General features: G+C 54.5%; 8 protein-coding genes across 8 annotated transcripts; 4 read left to right on the top strand and 4 right to left on the bottom strand.

Annotated features, from left to right (window-relative positions):
• Positions 1-93: 93 nt before the first annotated feature.
• HMPREF1541_09788 (uncharacterized protein) lies at positions 94-2863 on the bottom strand (the record flags this gene model as incomplete). The annotated part of the gene is made up of 4 exons (XM_008714461.1): positions 94-1644; positions 1695-1834; positions 1882-2768; positions 2817-2863. The coding sequence occupies 4 exons, from the start codon at positions 2861-2863 to the stop codon at positions 94-96; spliced, it is 2625 nt and encodes an 874-aa protein (XP_008712683.1).
• A 1694-nt stretch (positions 2864-4557) lies between these two features.
• HMPREF1541_09787 (uncharacterized protein) lies at positions 4558-6579 on the top strand (the record flags this gene model as incomplete). The annotated part of the gene is made up of 1 exon (XM_008714460.1): positions 4558-6579. The coding sequence occupies one exon, from the start codon at positions 4558-4560 to the stop codon at positions 6577-6579; it is 2022 nt and encodes a 673-aa protein (XP_008712682.1).
• A 348-nt stretch (positions 6580-6927) lies between these two features.
• HMPREF1541_09786 (uncharacterized protein) lies at positions 6928-7431 on the bottom strand (the record flags this gene model as incomplete). Its single annotated transcript, XM_008714459.1, has 2 exons — positions 6928-7268; positions 7323-7431. The coding sequence occupies 2 exons, from the start codon at positions 7429-7431 to the stop codon at positions 6928-6930; spliced, it is 450 nt and encodes a 149-aa protein (XP_008712681.1).
• A 374-nt stretch (positions 7432-7805) lies between these two features.
• Positions 7806-9188, top strand: HMPREF1541_09785 (uncharacterized protein; the record flags this gene model as incomplete). The annotated part of the gene is made up of 1 exon (XM_008714458.1): positions 7806-9188. The coding sequence occupies one exon, from the start codon at positions 7806-7808 to the stop codon at positions 9186-9188; it is 1383 nt and encodes a 460-aa protein (XP_008712680.1).
• Positions 9189-10087: 899 nt separating this feature from the next.
• On the top strand, positions 10088-11494 carry HMPREF1541_09784 (uncharacterized protein; the record flags this gene model as incomplete). Its single annotated transcript, XM_008714457.1, has 1 exon — positions 10088-11494. One exon carries the CDS (start codon positions 10088-10090, stop codon positions 11492-11494), a length of 1407 nt encoding a protein of 468 aa, XP_008712679.1.
• Positions 11495-11751: 257 nt separating this feature from the next.
• Positions 11752-13338, bottom strand: HMPREF1541_09783 (uncharacterized protein; the record flags this gene model as incomplete). Its single annotated transcript, XM_008714456.1, has 1 exon — positions 11752-13338. One exon carries the CDS (start codon positions 13336-13338, stop codon positions 11752-11754), a length of 1587 nt encoding a protein of 528 aa, XP_008712678.1.
• Positions 13339-14175: 837 nt separating this feature from the next.
• HMPREF1541_09782 (triosephosphate isomerase) lies at positions 14176-15126 on the bottom strand (the record flags this gene model as incomplete). The annotated part of the gene is made up of 5 exons (XM_008714455.1): positions 14176-14210; positions 14256-14438; positions 14489-14929; positions 14979-15037; positions 15089-15126. The coding sequence occupies 5 exons, from the start codon at positions 15124-15126 to the stop codon at positions 14176-14178; spliced, it is 756 nt and encodes a 251-aa protein (XP_008712677.1).
• A 1799-nt stretch (positions 15127-16925) lies between these two features.
• Positions 16926-18584, top strand: HMPREF1541_09781 (uncharacterized protein; the record flags this gene model as incomplete). Its single annotated transcript, XM_008714454.1, has 2 exons — positions 16926-18310; positions 18368-18584. 2 exons carry the CDS (start codon positions 16926-16928, stop codon positions 18582-18584), a joined length of 1602 nt encoding a protein of 533 aa, XP_008712676.1.
• Positions 18585-18593: the final 9 nt, after the last annotated feature.

Raw genomic sequence — 18593 nt, 5'->3', positions numbered from 1 at the left:
GGTATCATGGTTTAGAGGCACTGCCAGGGTATCAAGCCAGTAACTCGAATCGCTTCATCGCGTCATATCGTCTGGGGTGATGACTGCTCACGACTACTTAGTAACACCATCGTAGTATGTTCCGGTAGTGCCCGTAGGGTGGGCGCCACCATTACTGACACCACCAACGGGCAAGCCTCTAGTCGCACCGACAGGGTTGTTGGTCTCGAAAGCCCGATCCATCTGGTTGCTCAGTCCAGCGCCAGCATTGCCGCCGTAAGCACCGGTGTTGCTACCGTAGGCACCAGTGTTGGCACCCGTGTTGCCGCCACGGAGACCAGATTGGGCTGTGGTGTGTGGCTTCCGTGTCACCTGCGCAAGCTTGGGGATATCGCTCGACTCCTTGGCAGATCCGATGGAGAAGACAGGTGATTCCCACTTGTCACCCTTGGCAGCCAGCTGCTGGTACTCAGTAGCTTTAGTACTGATACCGCCAGGCAACGAAATGTTCTTGAAGATACTATCGTCCTTAGTCACAGCCATGTTGACCTGGGTATTCTTGGCCATCTGCTCGGCCTTCTCCTTCTTGGCAGTGGCGCGGGACTTGATAGCATTGACGTAGTGGGAATAGATGGCAGGAGCATTCTCGGGGTCGTTCTGAGCGGCCTTAATACCCTTCTGGGCCTCTTGATGAATGGACCAAGCGTAAGCATCACCTTGCTCGAAAGCATCACGAATCTGCTTCTCGATGACCTTCTGGATCGCTGGACGCATGACCTTCAACAGTAGAGGCTTAGCAATACCGAAGAGGAGCTTGTGGTTGCTCTGCTTGATCTTGATCTGGAGGTTCTTGACCTGGACATCGACCTTGTCGACAACGACAAACTTGGTGCGGTCCTTCTTGTGGGCGTTGCGAGCAGCAATCTTAAAGCTAAAACCCTCGCCCCCGAGAATAATGTCCATGACACCCTTGTCGGTAATGGAAGGGAAACCTTGCTTCTTCTTGATGTAGTAGGCAACGTCGCGAAGATCGCACTGGATGCCAGAGGCCGAGATCATCACCTTGTTGTCATGCTTGTTGCTGACTTGGCGACGACCAAGGCGGAAGTAGTTGTCACTGCCGAATTCCATGACGTTAGGGAACAAGTTATTGCTCTCAATGACCAAGTTCTCGACAACAACATCAACCATTGGGTCAGACACTTCGATACGAGGGATAGGAACGTATCGAGTGTTCTCGAAAATGCCTGGAATGATGATCTCCGTGAGATCCTTGATCAAGTGCTTCTTGAATTTGGGCTTGCCGTTCTCGTCATTGCCGAGATCAAGGAACAGCTTTTGGACAGCATCGCCGAAGGCTCTATTCTGTGGGTCTTCATCAAATTGGTTGCCAATGAACTTGACCTCATCAAGAAGGCGATCGGTATGGCTTCGGTAACGCTCACGGAGGAGGAACTGGCCACGGTCGTATAACTGGTTCCACTCGGTGTTGGCCTGGTCCTGCAGGACGAAACCTTGCTCTTGCAGACACTTGCGGATGAACTTGTCAGCGTCCTTGAAGAAACCGCGTAGCTCGGGATCGTTGTCAGCATCACGATAGATCTGGTTGAGGGCATCGAAGAAATCGTCGGTCGAGGTGGAGTTGGCGAAGCGTTCAATGAGTGTCTTTATTTTTGTCAGTGTTGCTTTGTTGTCATTGAAAGTCCCTAACAAACCTTGAGGTTAGCTTCAGCAGTACGAAGAGAATCATCATCATGGGCACCTTTCACAGTGCCAGCACCCTGGTTGGAGAGGGTGTTGGCATGACCGCCATAGGTCTCTGCAAGATTAAGCAGGGTAGTGATAGCTTGTTGATCTAATAGCAAGTTAGCGGAGAATCTGAACACGTTGCACTGAACATACAGTCAGAGTGACCTTGAATCTCGACCATCATCTTCTTGAGTCTCCAAATGCTCTGCTCGCGGCGCTCGGTGGGCATCTTCTTGTTCAGGTAGTTGCGAGTGCTCTGCGCAGCAGCGGAGCGGGCATTGCGGATATCCTGTTGGGTCTCCTCGGGAACGTTCTGCTTAGCCTGAGCCTTCAGCTGATCGGCAGCGGCAGAGGCACCGGTCTGTGCCGCCTGCTGGTTGTCGAAAGTAGGCTGTTGCTGCGCAGTGTCAACTCCCTGAGCAGCGGCGTTCTTGGCGTCTTGCTGGTCGAAAGGCTTGTTACGGTTGTAAGTATCCTTGGCCGACGACTTAATGCCCTCCTTGGAAAGATCGGGCACGTCATGCCAGGTGTTGTCATCAGCGGGCTGGTCGATCTGAGCCAGCTTGTCCTCGGAGGGACGGACTTTGTTGGCGGTGTTGGTAGCAGCATCGCCGGCCATGTCGCGGATGAGGGTCAGACCATCATCAAGTAGCTTACGGAACTGGCCGTTAGAGAGGATCAAAGTGCCGAGAGTCTTGAGACCCTCAAGAGCTTCGTTGCCGTGCTGCTGAGCTGTCGCCTTGTCGGTTGGCGCACCTGGGAGTTGGGCATTGCCACCCTCGAGGTGCTGGCAATCCCAGATGAATTCCTGGAGCAAATTGCCCTGGTTCTTGGACAATAGGAGGTGCTTGGCTTGCTTGATGACTTCCTTCAGATCGGCGACCAGGTGCTTTCCTTCATCCGAGAGCTTGCCGGAGGGACTGGATAGAGGTTTGGAGGCAAGAGCACTGTTCAGGGCGACATCGATCTGTTGATTCGAGGGAACCTTGCCGTTGGCAAAGGCGGAGTAGATGCCATAAAGCTGGAGCTTCGTGTTCACACTAGCATGTTTAGTGAGGAGCATCGAGATGAGGTCAATGTCAACTTACTCCTTCTCCTTCTGTTTGATGTCGGTAGGAACGTTGACGTTGGCCATGATGGGCAACTCGAATTACTATGCGCTGAGATGGGGTATCTAAACAAAGGACAAAAATGCAAGAGGATTGGCTCGTTGAAAGTACGAGGGATGAGGGCAATGGGTATTTGGGATATGACCAATGTGTTAAGTGAGGTCGAGGATGGAGAGAGAGGGAAAATTGGTAACTTGGAAAAGCGAAGGGAGCAAAGGGCAGGCGCTTTTGTGTCACGGAAATTCTAGGTCAACGTGTTACATCACCGCTCCTTCTTTCGGACCACTGGCAGTAGTAGGCGGTTTGGAGACTGCTTGCGGCCCATTCTGGGTTACGGGCTTTGCCAGGAACTATTAGCCCGCTTGACTACGGATGCGCTACCCTGAGACAAGCCTCGACCTGTCGATAATCGAGCAGCCGATGCAACGATTCTGCTCTCAAATGCGCAATGGAAATGTTGCCAGTTGCTGGGCAATGGAATGACATGTCGTCACGATGGGTCGACGAATCCCCTCGCTTGCACCAATAGGAAAGAGGTTCCGGGGCTTAGCTGGAGCTCGTTCGCTTCGAGTGTGGGGAGGGCACACACTTGGGACCTGGCGCTAAACCAGGTTTTCTTTTCGTTTGCTTGTCGCTATCATCACCAGCACTCGCCGCCCTCGCCGCCCTCGCAGCCCTTGCTGTGCAGTCCTCGTTTGCCCCTAGCCGACACCTATCGTTTGCCTTTTCCTCACTTTTCGGGCACAGACTCGATCCTGCTCGATGCCGTTTTGGTCGGCACAAGATCCCGCCAGTACCTAAAAGGGAACGTAGTCGATGTCTGGTACTGTTGGGGGTGTGTGCTTCTCCCAATGCTGTAACCTGGCAACGACACTCACGTGCCCGCTGTCATGCTTGAATTTCCGCATTTTACCCTTTGACATTCCCTTGAAGCTTCGCTTGGTGGCTGCAGGCATAAAACCTACAATTTCCCGTTTCATTCTTCCCATGTCATCTCCTCCATAGAATTGCACAGTTCAGCTGGCACGTCTTCACATGAAACCGGATCGAGGTGACGCGCGGCGCCAATGAAGTAAGACGTGGCGCGGTCTATAGTGGACCATGTTCATCCTGCTCCGAGATATCGTCATCTTTCATCAGATCGACGCAGAGATCGAACTTCGAGCGATCAACACACCGGCGCGACTACTGCAGCCGGGATTGCCCTGGTGACGCAAAAATCTTTTCGGGAACTCAAATTCCATCCACTATCCAGGCCCTGTGCCGCCCTAGAACTGCTGAAAAGTGGGAGTATCTGTGGCTGATAATACGGCAACAATGGCAGGAAATGATGTCAGGGTGAGCAAGACACCTTTGTTGCGCCACATATACACAAAGAGTTCCGCTGTGCGCACAAGCCTTCCGGGCAAAACGTCACCGGCGCGGACGTGGCGTTCAGCCCTGCGCGCCAACGCGGGGACGTGACGAGGCTGTCCCTGGCACCTCAGCGTGTGCTTTTGGACATCCCGATGGTCGCTTCATCGTTGCAGGGCTCTGCAAGTGAGATAATTGTCAGGCAGCGGTGACTGCAGATTCATCATTCCATCTCTGTGCTCGGCTGGCAGCTTTTAGTACCAGGAGCTGCCTGCGAACAAGTCTGACGATCCCTAATTGAGATCCAGCTGCCACTTCATGCTTTCTGATCTTACGTCCATCGCTTCCTTCTCCTTGTGGTTCGAACATGGCTCCTTCGCGACAGGCTTATCGTAGTCGCAACCCGAAGCGCCAGACGCGCTTGCAGTTTGGTTCGCTACCAGCATCGTCTCCGAGCAACAAAGAATATTCTACCGCAATACAGGATCGCCTTTCTCGTGTAACCTACACAGGATCACGACCACGCGCGAAGAATCTCCCAACACCAGAGCCATCCTCACAACTAAGCGGTCAGGTAATGGAAGATGATGCATCTTCACTCAGTGACCCTCCTCCCACGCCGCCAACCAGCAGCAATGGACCGAACCTACTGGAAGAGGACGATGATGATGAACTGGTCGCACCGTCTTCGAAGCGCAGGAAAATCAACAGACGTGCAGTAGCAACCACCAGCGTATCAAGTCCGCTCAGGCGCTCCATGCGCTTCGGTAGTACTTCGCCCCGGCGTGAATCATCCACATCTCGGTCCAGCCGCCGCACCCATATTGAGCTTGACTCAACTTCCCCCTCACCTGGAGTAATTTCTGATGTTGGCTCAGCCGAGTCGACCGATGATGACGCTGATGTTTTAGCTTCAGCCCCTACGAAGCGCAAACGAGCCAAAGCGAGTACGAAAACGAACTACCTTGGAGCGCGGCCTCAATCTCTGGCGTCTTATGTTCCCGGACGGTCTGTCGATCAAGATGGCTGGCTAGTCAATGATGACGAAGTCGAATACATGTCTTCCGACGATGCAGAGCCAGTCCGGCGCAAAGCTCCAAGAAGTGAGAAGACTTCTAGGTCAGCCAAACGCAGAAGCCGTAGGGAACAAGAAGAGCTAGAAGCCGATCTAGATGACCTGCGGGGCTCCGAATCAGAACATTCAGCGAGCATACCCCGAACGAGAGGCGGCCCTGTCACGGCAAAACGCGATGAGACCCGAGAGCAGTTTGATCTTCTCAGGCGCAGAAGAGCTGGGGAAAAGATCCCAAGGGTTTACGACTCCGATGAGGATGGCTCCGAACAAGGAGCAGACATCAACTACATCGGACGACCATCACAGGCGATGTCAGACCAAGGATCTGTACACTCATCACTCGATACAGATCAGGGAGATGAATCAGAGCCCCGAGCAGACGGAGACGACAACTTCATCGAAGATGATGAACACGAGGAGCCGGAGGCATCGAGGAGACCTCGTTCTGACATCCCCCTTGAATTCACTCCCTGGATGACGGCGAAACCGAGAGAATTGTTTCCGCATATCATTGAATGGCTCGTCAAGAACAAAATTGCGCCGGCGTTTCCCCGAGATGATGATATATTTAAGCTCGCCTTCCAGCGCGTCAACGATCAAGTTGCTGCACAAGCCGGGAGTCGCCTTATCTCGTCGGCTTGGAATGCTGAGTTCAGGAATACCATCCTGGCCCGCCCTGACATTGCCATCGCCCTGATGCCGGGTGACGAGGATGACCGTGACACTTGCGATGCCTGCAATAAAAGCAACCATCCTGCCAGATACGACTTTGTCCTGTCCGGCCAAGCATATAATATGAAGACTCTTGAACCCATCGAGAAGGACTCCGACGCAGAAGATGACGATGGCGATAACAGAGACGATGCGAGCGTGGACGAGAAGGGCCGCGTCCTGGCATCGCAAACCCGTCATTTCCATCTCGGCTCGCACTGCACCGCTAACGCTCAAATGGGTCATAAACTTACTCACTGGAAGTATCATTTGAACGAGACATTGCTACAGCATCTTGAAGAGCAAGGGGTTCTTTCTGCCGAAGCCATCGTGGCGCGCGAAAAGAAGAGCAGGCGCAAGCGCGAGAAGGAGGCGGAAGCCATTGTCGACACATTGGAAGAGACCGGCAAGATCGACGACCTTTGGGGCTTGTTTCAGACAGACCTCAAGGATGCCATGTTGGGTATGTCGGACTACGCGGTTCGTGGCGGCAGATCTCGTGGGAGATTTGGTGTAGTGCAAGCAAGGACGGTCGATGGGAAGACGAGGACGTGGAACAACGATCGCTACAGGGAGAGGGTGACCTTGAGTGACTCGGAGTAAGGTGGTTCGCGATAGCTTTGGAGCTGCACACCTTGGGATGTCACGCGCAATTCCTAGGGCACCGTGGAGCTTGACATCGAAGAAGATCAACCGTCAAGCATTCGAAATATCGGTTTGCTGGATGAATGTGCTGGCAGCCGCCACTTGGATGTGCTTTCTTAGATACCCTTTTACAAACAATGGTGATAGACATTCCTGAGCTGAGAAAACGGCAACTGCCATCATTTTGTACCATCTTCTTGTACCGCTTACCTCGACGCTGGTCCGGTCATTGCATATTGTCGTGGTCTGTCCAGCAGAAACATCCTGTTCACTAGTATTACACTTCTCCACCACCCTTATGGTATCTTACAGCGCAGCCTTCGCCTCACCCGGTCCCTCACCCGCAGCCATCAGCCCTTGCGCACCTTCTGCCATCAAGCCCTGTTGCCTCTCTTGCTCCACGAGCGCCTGCTCCTCGCTGAGCGCTAGTGCGTACGGAATGCCCAGCAGTAGCACGGAGCTGATGATCACCCATACGCCTTTTCCGCCGTAAGTCACGCCTGTCGAGACCGCGCTGGCGGTGTTTGAAGCGATCGAGCCGATGGAAGCCCGGGTTTTGGGAGGCACGATGTCTTTTAGTGCAGAGAAGCGGTCGTAGAGCGACTCGTCCAGGTCGCCGATATCTGAGGCTTCTGAGATTTCGGAATCTGCCGGGCATCAGTAATCAGGTGGGAAGAAGCGGGAGAGGGGAGAAGGCGCACCTGTGTCTGTGAAATCATCGTCGTCTTCTTCTTGGAAGAGTGCGCCGTTCTTGGAGGTTTCGGGCTTCTCGAGAAAGGCCTCGTCGTCAACGACTTCGAGCTTGACCATCTTGGCTGTCGGAGTTTAAAAGGGAAAGCGAGTGGTTGAAAATGCGCAGTCTGTTTTCTTGGAGGGGATCCTGGGTTGATGGATAATTCAGCAAAGAGATGGATAGATTCGAGCTCGTGACAGCTTTGACCATTGACCTGGGAAATTCAGACGAATGCCCGGAGCGGAGAAACGTGCGGGCCGGACATTGAGGCTCCGAGCGTGGCTCAACTCAACCTCAGGTGCAGTGCGCAGACAGTACCTACCACGTCCCCCAGCACACCTCACTTAGGAGCAGCAAGTCTAGCAGCAACAGTGCATAGGCTACACTCATTCTAGCCGAATGGCAATGCATTCTTACATCCAATAGCGCCACCTGCGCCATCTCTCCCACCATGATCACCTTCATGGACTACATCGTCCAAGCTTTCGGGGCCTCGAGCGATTGGAACCCAGACAATAGCTACTCAGCCTTGACGGCCACATCAGACTCTCTGTTATCCTTCGAGACGCCCAAGACTCTGTCGCTACATGCCTCATCTTTGAGCAGCAACAACTTTGCTAGCTCCTACAGGCTGTCAACACTCGGCCACATCGATGGGTCCATATCCTACTTGTACACTAGTCATGCTCTGGGGCAAGTCGCTGCACGGAGTCCGAGTATACCGCTCAGAAACCTGGTCAGAGGGTACCGAGATTTGAGGTTGCCGCAAGTCCCCGTAAGCGGCGTGTGGGAGTTGCCCACTGGGCGGAAACCGACACTGTTATATGCAACACTGGCCCTGCCTCCGCCGTCTGTGCTGAATGCGCTCTATGTCCGGCGTATCAATCCTGAGACGCTCCTATCTCTGTCTCTGTATAGCAAGTCATCAACGACACCTGTTCTCAACGGTGGCAGCCCTCCTGCATCGGTACTGGCACATCTGCAGCGTGATACAGGGCAATATTCGGTTGAAGGCCTTCTTTCCACAGACAGTGCATTGTTGGGAGCTCGTGGTTTGTGGAACTTCGGGGTTTCACCACCTCCTGCCGCCCCCCCGTCGACTCCAGCCGACTTTGACCTCAAGATCCCACCTTCCACCGATGCCTATCTGCAGTACCGCAACCGCCTGGCGTCCAAGCCATCCCTCCTTTCCGCTGGTGCCGAATTCTATTATTCACCCCTGTCTCACGTAATCGGTATGTCCACAGGTCTCCGCTTCACGACTCTCGCCCCTCATATAATGCCCACACCGTCGCACTCGTCGCGCGGCAAGCCGTTTACCGGCACCGCCGCCTCCCTCCTGCTGCCGTCCAATATCTCACACTCCTCTTTCCCGTACACCATGACCCTGACCCTCAACCCCCTCGTCGGTGGCATCGCTTCTACATACTCAGTGCGCCCGACTCCGAACCTGGCACTTTCGTCCCGATTTGATTTCAATTTCTACTCATGGGAGTCCCGATACGTCCTTGGTGCTGAAATATGGCGCGGCTCTCGGGGTAGTCGGTCAATCTCTCCGGAAAACCCTGTCTACTGGGCCAAGGAACGGCTAAGAGGATGGTTTAGCCCAGAGGAAATGGCATTGAAGGAGGAGAGATTCGAAAGGGAAGACGAGAATGTGTTGAAGGTGGGAGTGGACGATGGGTGGAGCGTAAAAGCTCTTTGGACAGGTAGAGTCAAGGCATTGCTGGTAAGTGCAGGAGTAACTGTTTGTCCTGAGCCGAGGAAGGTGGGAGCGGATGCTGGGACGCCATGGAAGGGCAGCTTCGGAGTCACTGTTGCTTATTCGACATGAGAGCCGTCTTCGACACCAGCACTCGCCACATCTGCGCCACCTTGTCCGACCAGCGAGAGCTTCGTTGGATAACAGCCTCCGCTATCTCAAGAGGACAATCTGAAAGACCCTTTTTTATTTCAACGCAGCGCTAGATCAGAGGACCCCGATACCAACATATCTCGTTGGCTTTGCCAGATGCTACAGCCGATCTGCTAGGACATGACTGGCAACTCACATGCAGACGACAATGGTGGCTCGTTCTTTCAAAGAGTTCTTTACGCCTGGCTGTGCATTTGCTGTGTACAAGTCAGCAAATGGACCGACCTACAGTTAGCAAGAAATGCACTCAGGCAGTTTCACCAGAATCTCGGACCGGGGTCAAAAAGCAAGCTGCAACCAGAATGAGGGCATTCTGGGTAACCCTTAACCTTCGTGACTCTTCACTCTCAGTCACTACTGTCTAAACAATCAACTAGTGACGTTGAAAAATTGTGCGCTCAATAATGCACAAAAGCTCCGCAAACCTAGCCACTATTGCGACAACACCGCAACAGTTGCTTCAGGACTTCTCGCGCTTTGTGTTCTGCAGCAGCACACCTGCCTACCTTTCCACCATCCTTTCAAGCAACAACAAAGTTCGGATCTTTTTCTCTAGATGGCTTGGCCTTCCCCCTTCCTCGGTAGCGATATCACTGAAGTGCGCGAGCGTCTGGGAAGCCAAGGCGCAGTCATCTTCTCCGGTACGGGCTCTATCATTGATAGAAGTGGTTTATCACGATCGAGCGTCACCACCGACCCTCTCCCTGGTCTTTTCGATCCTTCTGGCAACGCCTCCTTTGCACGCGCTGCTTCACCACTTCAGCAATCTCTCTCCCGGTCCAAGCTGTGCACAGATCTACCACCCATTGGCCGTAGGTATGCGTGGCACACAACAGCAGACTGGCTGGGCTATGCCACTTCCGCACTATGGCTCGCAAACGAGAGTGGCTGCCGGCTCTGACGGTGGCCAAGTTGTCGACCAAGCTGTGCAGGCAGCGGTCGATCGACGAGTCCAGCAGCTTAATCCTGCTGCAGCTGTATTCCTGCCGCGAGATACTACCAGCGAAATGCCCACTACCGCAATCGCTGCAAAAGACCAGCTTGCATGTGATCGGAATGCGCCACAGTTCAGTCCCCAAACGCAGCCAAGCGGCGAGCGCAGGTACAATACTAGGCAAGGAAGTGGATCTGGTCACCATGAGCCTTCAGGCACATATGCACAGGAGCGGCATGAACCACAGCCTGATCCTCAGCTTAGCCAACTCCGTTTTCAATTGCCAGTCTACTACACTCAACCTAGCGAGCTCGGTCGTGACGATAGTGTCCCCAACCCTCAGCCAGTTCGTCCTCAAAAGCCTCCTCAGGCCCCATCTCAGACTCTTCGCCAAGTTCGCCAGTCAGCCGCGCCCAATCTACAACAACATCCCTCCAGTAGCATCCCGACCTCATGTGCGGTCCACAGCAGACTCAACGCTTCCGCCGTCACCGCCACCAACCGTATACCACGCTTCCCGCTTCGCGTCGGTGACCTCGACCTCGCGCCGCTCCCAGCACTCACACTCCCAGAGCTTGAACACCATCAAACAGCCCACACCATCAACGAGCTTGGCCAACTCTACCTGGTCAACCCCCCCGTCGCCCCTCTCCAGTATGGCAGCTATCCCACCAGCGAGCCCAACCCGCAAGTCCTCGCAACACGCACCGCCCTCGCCCGCTTCGCATCGCCGCACTGGACAACCTACCCGCCACACCGCACCATTCCTCCCCGCCACAACGCTCAGGGTGGTGCGCCCGAGACCCAGCAGCCCTGGCTTCCACCGCACGCCATGCCGCGCCACCCCGCACTGGCGTACTATGGGCGCGACCTCAGCGGTGCCACCCACCGGCTGCCGAAGATGCGGGCTTATGTGGTAGAGGCGCAGGGCAATGAGGCGCGAATCGACGAACGCGACATCTTCATGCGCGTGAATGATGGCGAGGCGACGGATCGTGGGTGGGGCCCCGGCGTGCGTGTCCATCCGGACATGCTGGTCACGGTGGGCACGGCGACGGAGGTGATGCAGCGGGTGGTGATGGAGGGAGAGGCACGGGAGATGGTGAAGCAGGCGAGAGAGAGGGAGGTGTGGGAGCGGCGTGAGATGGAGGCGTGCGAGGAGCGAGAGTTGCAGCTGCGGCTGCTGCAGTACCAGCGACAGGAGCACCACTTGCCGCACTGGCCGTACCTGAGCGGAGAGTCACGGGAGTATCCACAGGGATTGGATGGGATGGTGAGAATGCATGGTTGAAAGAGGTTGTGGCCTCTAAGATGATGATAATGGTGGGCGAGCTGAATGGTGCGGTCGTGCTGGCTCCTCCTGTTAGGACGACCACTGAGCGAAAGGCGTAGCCAAAAGGCAGCTGAGCTGGCTATCTGGCAGAAAATTTACGAATTTCATGAAGCGTCTTTCATTCATATCATGACAGTGAAAAGGCGTGCTATGTCTCCCACCCATTCGAACCCTCCGACCCGTGAATTCTAGGAAGGCCCCGTCGCAAACCCTCTTTATCCCGTACTATGTCTCGAGAACCCATTGCGCATGCCCCAGCACTCCCCACCCAGCCCCCGCGCCGCAACGCACAAACCCTCGCTCTCGACGCCATCCCATCCTTCACTCTGCCAGTCCGTGCCGACGAGATACGTGGTCGCGAACGCCAGACCCTGCCGCACCAGCGCGGCCTTGACCATCAACACCGTGGCGCCCACGGCATCGAGGCGAAAGATGCCCTCAATCTCCAGCACTTCGGGCTCGCGCTTATTTTCTTCCTCTTTCGGATCCGAGTCCTCAAAGCTCGCTTTGGCGGGGTCAAAAACGCCTTTCTCATCCTTGTCATCTTCCTGCACCACGAGCTCGCCGCTATCGATCTTGCGCTGCCGCTCCTCACGGTCCAGCCGCCCGATGATGTCGCCCATGTGCTCGCTCTTCTTGTCCACGCTGCCGGCGACCCAGCTGCCGAGCGCCTCCCTTAGCTTCTCGCGCTGCTCGGTGTTCGGGCTGCTGCGCTCGCCGCGCCAGGCGTTGAAGTCGTAGTCGCCGCCCTCGCCACCGCCCATGCGGCTGATGACGGTGAGGACGCCGACGCGCTCGTCCTCCATGTGCCGCTGCATGTCTTTGAGCAGGTTGTCGCTGAGCGCGTAGACATCTGCGTCGATCCACAGCAGGTTCGCCGCTGTAGGCGCGAGGGGCAGGGCCGTGAACATGAGGTAGTTGCGTAGGCGGGCCATCTCCACGCGCCGCGCGTGCTGGATATCATTGTCGTGTCGGTGACCGCGTTCGTCGTCCTCGGCTGCTCCGCCCTCGCCCTCGGCGTTGCCTTCGCCGCCGCCGTCAGAGAGCTTCGCTTTGGGCTTGGATCCCACCGCGCGTCTGCCACCCTGATATCCCGGATGTAGGACTAAAGTCGCGGCAGCAAAGCCCTCTATATCCTCGTCCAGCCCGCTCTCGTACGATGCGAACTCGGTCTCGTCGGAGGTCAGTAGCCCGATAGCGACGGTAGACAGATCGAGGCCCGTGTCGTGCAGCAGGGTGAGGAAGGAGGAGAAATTTCGGGACGGGCCATCGTTACGGCCCCAGGAGTGACCGTCTTTGGTCATGACAAGGACCAAGAGCGAAGGCTGTTGAGTCGGGTGTGGTCGGGAGAGGACGAGGTGGGAAATGGGCTCATCCGGGGCAGTATAGCGTGTCTTGACCCATTTCACTGATGTTGCGGGAGAATCGGGCGAGGAGGGGGTGGGAGCGGCGGGAGGAAGCTGACCGGCTGTGGCAAGGTCGGCGATGGGTAGAGGAGAATCGCTGGAAAGAGATTCTACGACTTTTGAGCCATCAATGCTGATATCGGTAGTGGCCTGGCCAATCTGCGGGCCGGCTGCGGCGATGTTGATCTGAGGCGAGTCTGGCTTGGGTTGTACGCGGGATGAAAGGAGCCACTGGCGATCTGCTGGGTCGAAGAGGCTACTGGACGATTGGGAGTCCGGGTCATGCTTGAATTGGACGTGGTAGATGAGGAACCAAGCGAGCACGACAAGTACGGTGAAGCGGAGGTAGTGACGACCAACGCCCTTATTTATCGTTCGAGTCGTTGACCATGCCATGATGGTCCCAAGGAGTGACTGTAGTTAGTAAACGAGCAATAACGGACACAGCGATACAGGTGGAATTGGTGTCAGCGGCACTCAGAAGTGTACAAAATCGCAGGCACACAGAGCATGGTACAAAATGAAGGGGTCGAAGGATTGGCCCCTCTCACGCGTAGCTTGGTATAGCGCATCTTCTCGTGGAATGTAGGCAGGAGTGGGATTCCCAAGCAAGGGGGTTGGGTTTGTGTTGCCCGATGCCCCTTGGTGGAAACCCACGAGACGGCCTTGCAAGGACTGTTATGGGGTGACTGACCCGAACTCAGATGGATCCTTACTCAAGGTACCTAAGCTCTGGAATATCACTGTCGTGTAACGTTGTTCTGGTCTGCGGTCTGGACAAAGTTGTTGGTGGAGTTGAATTCGGGCATGTTCTCCCCTCTTCACGCCGATTGGCTGAACGGCTTCTCACGTCTTATGTACATCGATTGCATCGCCATCGACAGGTCCTACTGGTAGCAACAGTAAAACCTCTTTGACATAATCTGTGCTGCACTTCGAGAAGGTGACGAGATGAAGGACACTAACACACGCGGCAAATATGCTTAGACCACAGGCTGCAGCTGGGAACAGGCCAGTTGAGTGAGCAGACAGAGAATTGGGGACGAACGTGGCTTTATACTGGATATTCACGCGAATAATTGCACAGCTACTTGCTCAGGCGTGCCCGGTAAAAGTGTTGGCAGCCCGGGAAGCGCGCGTAATCCAGCAGACGGATGGCAACCATCGCTTTACTGATGAGAATTGCCTACCTTCCAAGCCTGGGCGCGTTTCGAACGTCATGTGCTGGTGCATCTAGCTGGACTGGTTTGCGTTGATAATGTCGACGACTCATATCTGTTAGTCCATACTCGGGATCAGATGCGAGTACTTACAAGCCGGCTTCAAGCTAGCACCACCAACCAGGAAGCCATCGACATCGGGCTGCTTGGACAGATCGCAGCAGTTCTTCTCGCTGACGCTACCACCATAGATAATTCTGGTGTTGTCGGCGGCCTCAGACGAGACGGAATCTTTCAGCCACTTGCGGATCGCAGCGTGGACCTCCTGTGCTTGCTCTATACCATTCATAAGCGATCTACCCGCGGAAATAGTCCTGGAACCTCACCTGTAGTAGCAACTTTGCCAGTGCCGATGGCCCAGATGGGTTCGTAGGCAATGACGACCTTGGACCAGCCGTCCTTGCCAATGACTTTGTTAACGGCATCCAGCTGCTTGGTCACGACCTGGACCGTGGTACCTTGCTCTCTCTGCTCGAGAGACTCTCCGCAGCACAGAATGACACCAACACCACCATCAAGGGAGTTCTTGGTCTTGCTGGCCACGAAATCGTCCGACTCTTGCAAGATGGTACGGCGCTCGCTGTGGCCTAGAATAGTCCAGGTGATATTGCTATCCTTGAGCTGTTGCACAGAGATCTCGCCAGTGAAAGCACCATTGGGCTTGTCAAACACATTCTGGGCGGCAACCTCGAGGCCTTCGCGGAGATGCTCGCGGGTGAGAAGGAGGTAGAGTGCTGGAGGGGAGATAACGACTTCGGTGTTGGGGTCTGTCGGCCTGGTCAATACCTCGCTTTCTTCCGGTCAATGGGTACTAACCAAGCTTCGCCGATGACAGGTTGTGAACGATGTCTTTGATGGACTGAATAGTCCCGTTCCTTAGAGCTTATTGTCAGACCATTGCTTGCCCGCATGAGTGGAGAGTTTACATCTTGAAATTGCCGCCGACAAAGAATTTGCGCCCCATGATGGCTGATTGTTGAGGAGTCGGGGGAGTGCTCTAGGGATTCCGAACCACCTGGGAGGTTGCAAAGATGGGCAATGAAATTGGGGTTTTTGAGTGCTGGTACGGGATGTCAAGACACCTGTGAGGTCGGTATAGTACAGAAGAAATTGCTCTCGGCTTGTTCAAGACTTGTATCGGGTGATATTGGACTTTGTTTTTGCTTGGAGGGGTCCTTCCTTCTCCGCGAAGCTGCCCACGAAAACGACGTGGGGCAAGCGGAACCGGCCTTATCGATAACGTCGTTCTGTAGGAGCTCCTGCCCAGCCCCCACCCGGGTCCCTCGTCGCTGTCAACTCGGTATAGCTGCCTCTGCCCCTAGTATGAGGTCTTCGCTGAAGTCAGATAGAACGTCTCGGAGAAGTACTCATGACAAACCGCCCTCGAGCCAATGCAAATTGGCGTTGTCCTACCTATACGGCAAATATAAAGAGTCGCTAAGCATTGAGCAAGCAGCACCTGTTCATACTGATTCAGGTTCCCTAGTAGCCATGCCACTAGCCTCAGTTTTGCCCGGAAATATCGATTTGTAAAGTTGCAATTGGCATTATAGTGTGAGCTCACTCTGTCCTAGAACAACAGGGAAGATAGGAGAAGTCTCCGGACAAGAACCAATACTAGACCAATAGCCCGCGGCTGGGTAGCATCCTGGACATCCATCTATCAGGTGATCCATTCTGTCTTGTGCCGACTATTGTGACCTGCCTAATCTTATGTATCAATTGTTCTTGACGCATTTCGGTAAGGGTGAGGGCCGCTAATGTTGCTTGTTCACGGTACCCTTCCACCATCGAGAAATCATCGAGATTCGGCGGCGGCTATGTTACCACTATTCTTCACCCATGACCGGCATGAGTTATGGGTTTCGCGTCCGTCTCGAAGCCTGACGGCTGCAGACGAAGCGCCTGGAGCCAAGTCTCTAGATGTAGTTCATCATGTCCCTACAGAAGCCCCTCAGCAGGTCGATGTAGCTCACTGTAGCTCAAATATACCTAGAGGATTCGGCGAGAATCTGTGTACAAAATGCCAACAGTAGTCCGTCTCTACCGCGCTCCGTAGGTGATGTCGGACACGTGTCTTTGGAATAATGACCAAGCCCGCCACGACTCCCTCATGATTCTTTTGTCCATTCTACCAGAGTAAACCACCGGCGTCGCTCAGAGGATCGAACATCAGGTAGAATGCTGGCGTTCGAAGTCGCTGGTGTTGCATTGCACTGTGGCAGCAGCATTCGTTGGCCAGGCATGGCGTCCGACTGTCGTTGCGCCAGATTCCGATGGGCACTTTCCAGCGGACCCTTTTCGGTCTGCATGCGCTTACCTTATCATTGCCTACAGCTGGAAGTAACAATGTCTCTGGATGTCTATCAAGTACGACTGGGATCGTGCACTGGCAGATCCTCAGCCGAAATACTATGACGCTGAGTAATAACCACCTCAAGTTGGGTGGAAGATGCCAAATGACGTTGGTGGCTCCTTTCGCGGCACGGCTCGGAGATGTCTTCACAAATCGAAGCCTGTTTTGTTACTAGCTACGATTACAACGTTCAAACGTCGCTTGGGTCGCGTGAGGGGCCAGGGTGCTGACTACTCCAGGTATGCCATCATCCTGCAGGCTTGAGAGATAAGGCGAGCCTCGGGCGCGGAGGCGAAAGCTTATGTGATCTTGAACAAAAGCTTGTGATCAGAAGCTGGGCAGAGGCTTCTTGCTTTTGGTTTCTACCTTTCTCCACCTGGCATGCTCTCATTTCCATGGCCTCCAATATGGAATTCAATCAGCCAGACTTCGCAGGTGAGGCAAGTCGTTCCACTGGGCACCCTGGTCGAGGTGATGGCGAAGGTGTCGAAGAAATAGATGCTGGACCCAGTAGTCCCAGTCACGCCGATCGTATGAGCGGAAATAACGTTGGCCGAGATAATGAAATGGACACACGTGCGACTCGCAGTGAGTCTGCAGCCACCAGAGTAGATGATGATGACCACCACCACCAGAGGACAAACTCGGCCCTTTCAAAGAACCTCGACCATGCGCCAACAGCTCGAGATTGGGGCAACTCAGCAGACCACACACCAGCCAAAAGCCCTCCACACCGGAAGATTTATGTACATGGTCGTCACACCAAAGGCTTGACCAAGCATTTTACGGCTGGAAGCGCTTTCAACCATGTCCCCTTCCTCAATCGCCACAGTCACAGCAAGGAGAAGGAAGCGGAGGACCCGGAGGCTCAGGCCGGAGTTGTACCTCAGAAGAATGTTAGCGTCTGGCACAACTTTTGGATCATGCTCACGACATTTCCTTACTGGAACATGGCTTTCTGGTCAGGCTGGTGCTATAGTATTGGATCCGCCCTTTTCATTGTTTCGAGCTGTGTCTCTTGGGTGCCATTGGCATACCCAGATGTCAAACTATCAGACAGTCTCGAAACGTACGGCCCGTCACTGACGTTCTTCTTCGGTGCGTGCCTGTACCAGATCGGCGGTGTGATGGCCTACCTCGAAGCCGTCAACGACGGATGTTTTGCCGGCGCCGCCATGAAAAGGCTACTGGAAGGGCACCAAGACATCGAGAAAGAACTTCTCGATGCAAAGCTGCATACCTTTTTCGGCCATCTGGTTCCCCATCACCACCATGAAGACGATGTTGAACACACTCGTAATGGAGAGTCTGTTGACGCGGGCCACAGCAACTGGGACTCGATCACAAAGAGTAACAGTCAACCAGAAGATGTGTACAACGAAGCCAAGGAACGCGTGGAGAGACGTCAAGGTGTCGATCATGGCTCAGCATCAGCTCAACAGCAGCAAGGCGAAGTGAGGGAGTATCTGGTTTGGCGCTGGTGGCCGACCTGGCATTCTCTGTTTCATTATCACATCTTCGAACTGGGGTATGTGGCTTGCACCATTCAGCTCTTCGGCGTCACGCTGTATGGTGTTACATCGATTGTCATTCTCCCGGGAATTTACGACAGCCTGGCGCAGTGGCAGCTCGTTGCGGCGTATTGGGTTCCCCAGACAGTCGCTTCATGCTGCTTCATCATCGCCAGCATCATGTTCACCATCATGGCGCAAGACAGGTGGAACCAGCCAAAGTGGCGTGCAGTCAGTTGGTGGATCGGAATTCATGCCTTTACCGGCTCTTGTGGCTTCTTGTGAGTAGTGCTACTTACCTTTGGACATTCGACACGTGGAACTGACTGTCTGCTTAGGCTTATTGCAATCTTTGGCTTCTATGGCCATGATCATCACTGGGCCGAGTACCAGAGTTCGCTATCAAGCATTTGGGGATCAACTTTCTATATGCTGAGTGGACTATGTCAGTGGTACGAGGCCATCAACGACAATTCTGGGCCAGTTCTGGCGTTTCCGAACCAGAGAACTCCGGTTCTTTTGCGGCAAGGTCGTAAGAAAGCTGAAGTGAGCTGAAGTGTTTCG

This window comes from Cyphellophora europaea (genome assembly GCF_000365145.1).
Source record: "Cyphellophora europaea CBS 101466 unplaced genomic scaffold supercont1.11, whole genome shotgun sequence".
Lineage (NCBI taxonomy): Eukaryota > Fungi > Ascomycota > Eurotiomycetes > Chaetothyriales > Cyphellophoraceae > Cyphellophora > Cyphellophora europaea.
The sequence above is the reverse complement of the archived record's forward strand: the minus strand, read 5'-3'. Positions and strand labels throughout refer to the sequence as shown.